The 3,409-nt window shown below is 44.2% G+C and overlaps 1 protein-coding gene across 1 annotated transcript; it reads right to left on the bottom strand.

Moving 5' to 3' along the window:
• Positions 1–1,714: 1,714 nt before the first annotated feature.
• Positions 1,715–2,530, bottom strand: LOC115892277 (histone H3.3-like). The gene is given in 2 exon segments (XM_030913203.1): positions 1,715–2,156; positions 2,158–2,530. Coding segments are annotated over 2 exon segments (411 nt in total). The 5' UTR covers positions 2,512–2,530; the 3' UTR covers positions 1,715–2,099.
• Between the last annotated feature and the right edge of the window lie 879 nt (positions 2,531–3,409).

Raw genomic sequence — 3,409 nt, 5'->3', positions numbered from 1 at the left:
TGATGCCATTCTGAGGCCCCTTAACCAATCTAATCCATCAACAAATGGTGTCAATTCAGTCTTCAAATAGGTGCATGCCTGTAATCCCAGCTACTCAGGAGGCTGAGGCAGGAGAATCGCTTGAACCAGGGAGGTGGAGGTTGCAGTGAGCCGAGATTGAACCACTGCATTCCAGCCCAGGTGACAGAGTAAGACTCTGTCTCAAAAAAAAAAAAAAACAAGACACTAAAGTCTTTATTGTCATGGCCTTTGAGGCCCTAACTGGTCTGCCCTGCACCCTTCCAGACTCTTTTCTTTCTCTCCTCCCACTCCCTTCCTGTATTCCAGTCACACTGGTCTCCCTACTGTTTCTCAAGAGGCCAAGTCCTTTCTCATGTCAAGGTATTTGCAAGCTCCCTCTGTCTATAATGCACTTTCCCAGGATAGTTGCAAGGCTGCTTCCCTCACTTCCTTCAGATCTGCTCACATGTAACCTCTCAAGATCTCCCCAACCACCCTTTTTAACACCTTCCATCATTCTGTACGTATTTACCTCTCATCCCACTTGATCAATGCTTGATGTTTAATTTTTTTTTTTTTGAGACGGAGCCTCGCTGTGTCATCCAGGCTGGAGTGCAGTGGCACGATCTTGGCTCACTGCAACCTCTGCCTCCCGGGTTCAAGCGATTCTCCTGCCTTAGCCTCCTGAGTAGCTGAGACTACAGGCGCTTGCCACCATGTCCAGCTAATTTTTTTGTATTTTTAGTAGAGACGAAGTTTCGCCATGTTGGTCAGGCTGGTCTCAAACTCCTGACCTCAGGTGATCCACCTGCCTCAGCCTCTCAAAGTGCTGGGATTACAGGCGTGAACCACTATGCCCGGCCTGACGTTATATTTGCTTGATAAATGTAAGCTCCATAAGTATACTTGGAGTTTAGACAGTGCCTGAAATACAGCAGCCGTCAATAAATACTTGCTAGATGAATAACTAGAATGATGGATACAAAGGCTGTTTAGAAATTGCCTGTAAGTATGTTGGAACCAATGCTTACTGTGGACCTACTGTATTGCAGACATGCTACCAATATGATCTCACTTAGTTCCTGGTAATCCTGTGCAATATTATTATCTAAAGTTCAGAGAGGTTAATACACAAGCCCAAGTTCAACAGTACTTAGCAGGTCTGAATTTAGTATCCTTTCATTTCAGCTCTAACAGCATTTTATGCTATAAAAGGCTGTTATGCCTCAGTGGAAGTCAGTCTAGGCTGAACTCAGCAGCTTAAATAAGTATTTATGGCCAGGCGCGGTGGCTCATGCCTGTAATCGCAGCACTTTGGGAGGCCGAGGCGGGCGTATCACAAGGTCAGGAGATCGAGACCATCCTGGCTAACAGGGTGAAACCCCGTCTCTACTAAAAATATAAAAAATTAGCCAGGCGTGGTGGCAGGTGCCTGTCGTTCCAGCTACTCGGGAGGCTGAGGCAGCAGAATGGCATGAATCCGGGAGGCGGAGCTTGCAGTGAGCCAAGATCATGCCACGGCACTCCAGCCTGGGTGATAGAGCGAGACTCCGTCCCCCCCACCAAAAAAAAAGAAAAAAAAAAACAAGTATTTGCTTCTAGCTTGGATGAATGAGATGTGTTTGTGCAAACTATTGAAGACAGTCAAAACACCTTATATACTTTATACCCAGTGGCCTTCCTTGGACCTTATTTTATTTATTACTACTATTTCTTTTTTTTTTTTTTTGCCGTCAATAAGAAATTTACTTGTTTTAAAAAAATCCAAATGCTGGCATTGTCCAGAAAAATTTAACAGGTTTATTTATAATTATTATAAAGTTGAACCGCTGAAACTTGTTCACTGAAACATTTTAACTTGCATTAATGCTTTACGCCTCTGCATTTATATTAAAAATTCACACACAAATGAAAATGGAAAAACTGCCAATACCTGATTTCTGTCCCCTATTTTTCCACTCGCAATCATATACTTAGGTACCTTTTGACCCCATGGAAAAAAAATATCTAACGTTCAGAACTACCAATAACAGGAAGAAGAGAATTTTTTTTTTTTTTTTTTTTTTTGAGAATGAAATGTTTCCCATCATAGTGGATTCTTAAGCACGTTCTCCACGTATGCGGCGTGCTAGCTGGATGTCTTTTGGCATAATTGTTAACACGTTTGGCATGGATAGCACACAAGTTGGTGTCTTCAAAAAGGCCAACCAGATAGGCCTCACTTGCCTCCTGCAAAGCACCGATAGCTGCGCTCTGGAAGCGCAGATCTGTTTTAAAGTCCTGAGCAATTTCTCGCACCAGACGCTGGAAGGGAAGTTTGCGAATCAGAAGTTCAGTGGACTTCTGATAACGTCTAATTTCACGAAGCGCCACAGTACCAGGCCTGTAGCGATGAGGTTTCTTCACCCCTCCAGTAGAGGGCGCACTCTTGCGAGCGGCTTTTGTAGCCAGTTGCTTCCTGGGTGCTTTACCACCGGTCGATTTGCGGGCAGTCTGCTTTGTACGAGCCATGATACAGAGACCTCCTCACTTAACCCCCTTCTCCTTCGGCTGGAGCTCGGCGAGCGAAGGGCGGCGCTGGCGTTGGAGAGCGACGGCGGCGCGGCGGCGGCTGCGAACACCACTATTATTTCTTTAGACAGAGTCTTGCTGGAGTGTAAGCGGCATGATCATGGCTCACTACAACCTCCGCCTCCCGGGTTCAAGTGATTCTCGTACCTCAGCCTTCCAAGTAGCTGGGGGGACTACAGGCGCCCACCACCACACCCAGCTAATTTTCGTATTTTGGGTAGAGATGGGGTTTCACCATGTTGGCCAGGTTGGTCTCGAACTCCTGGCCTCAAGTGTTCCCCCTACCAGCGACTCCCAAAGTGCTGAGATTACAAGTGTGAGCCACTGCACCCAGCCTGGACCTTGCTTTAATATGTCAACTTCCCTCTTAAAATATAAACCTCTGAACTGACCATAGTTCTCCAGACATGTTCTGATCAGTGGCAGGTACTTTGAAAGACTGGACCAGGATACTAGATTAAGATTAACGGATCTCAAGTCAAGCTCCTTATTCTGTAATTGCTTTATAGAACCTACACTAGATTAACTTCAAATTTGTTGTTACCATCTTCAAAAACATGAGAAAAGTATTGACTTGAAAATTATAGACCAACGCTTGTCAATTCTACTGAAAACATCTGATATTCTAGAGGATAAAAGATTTTTGAGAATTCCCAAGTATATGCCTCCATATAACTGTCTCTGGAATATGAAATAAAATATAACTAGAAAAAGACCCTTGGATACCCACTGATCATATAAATCCAGGACTACAGTGCTTTATAATTAAATTATCTTTCCAACTTTTGCCTGACTTCTTTGATAAGTAACTTTTATACTGGATGAAAAAGATGAGAAC

The sequence above is a fragment of the Rhinopithecus roxellana genome, chromosome 12 (assembly GCF_007565055.1).
Source record: "Rhinopithecus roxellana isolate Shanxi Qingling chromosome 12, ASM756505v1, whole genome shotgun sequence".
Lineage (NCBI taxonomy): Eukaryota > Metazoa > Chordata > Mammalia > Primates > Cercopithecidae > Rhinopithecus > Rhinopithecus roxellana.
Note: the sequence above shows the minus strand (reverse complement) of the source record. Positions and strands in the feature narration are given on the sequence as shown.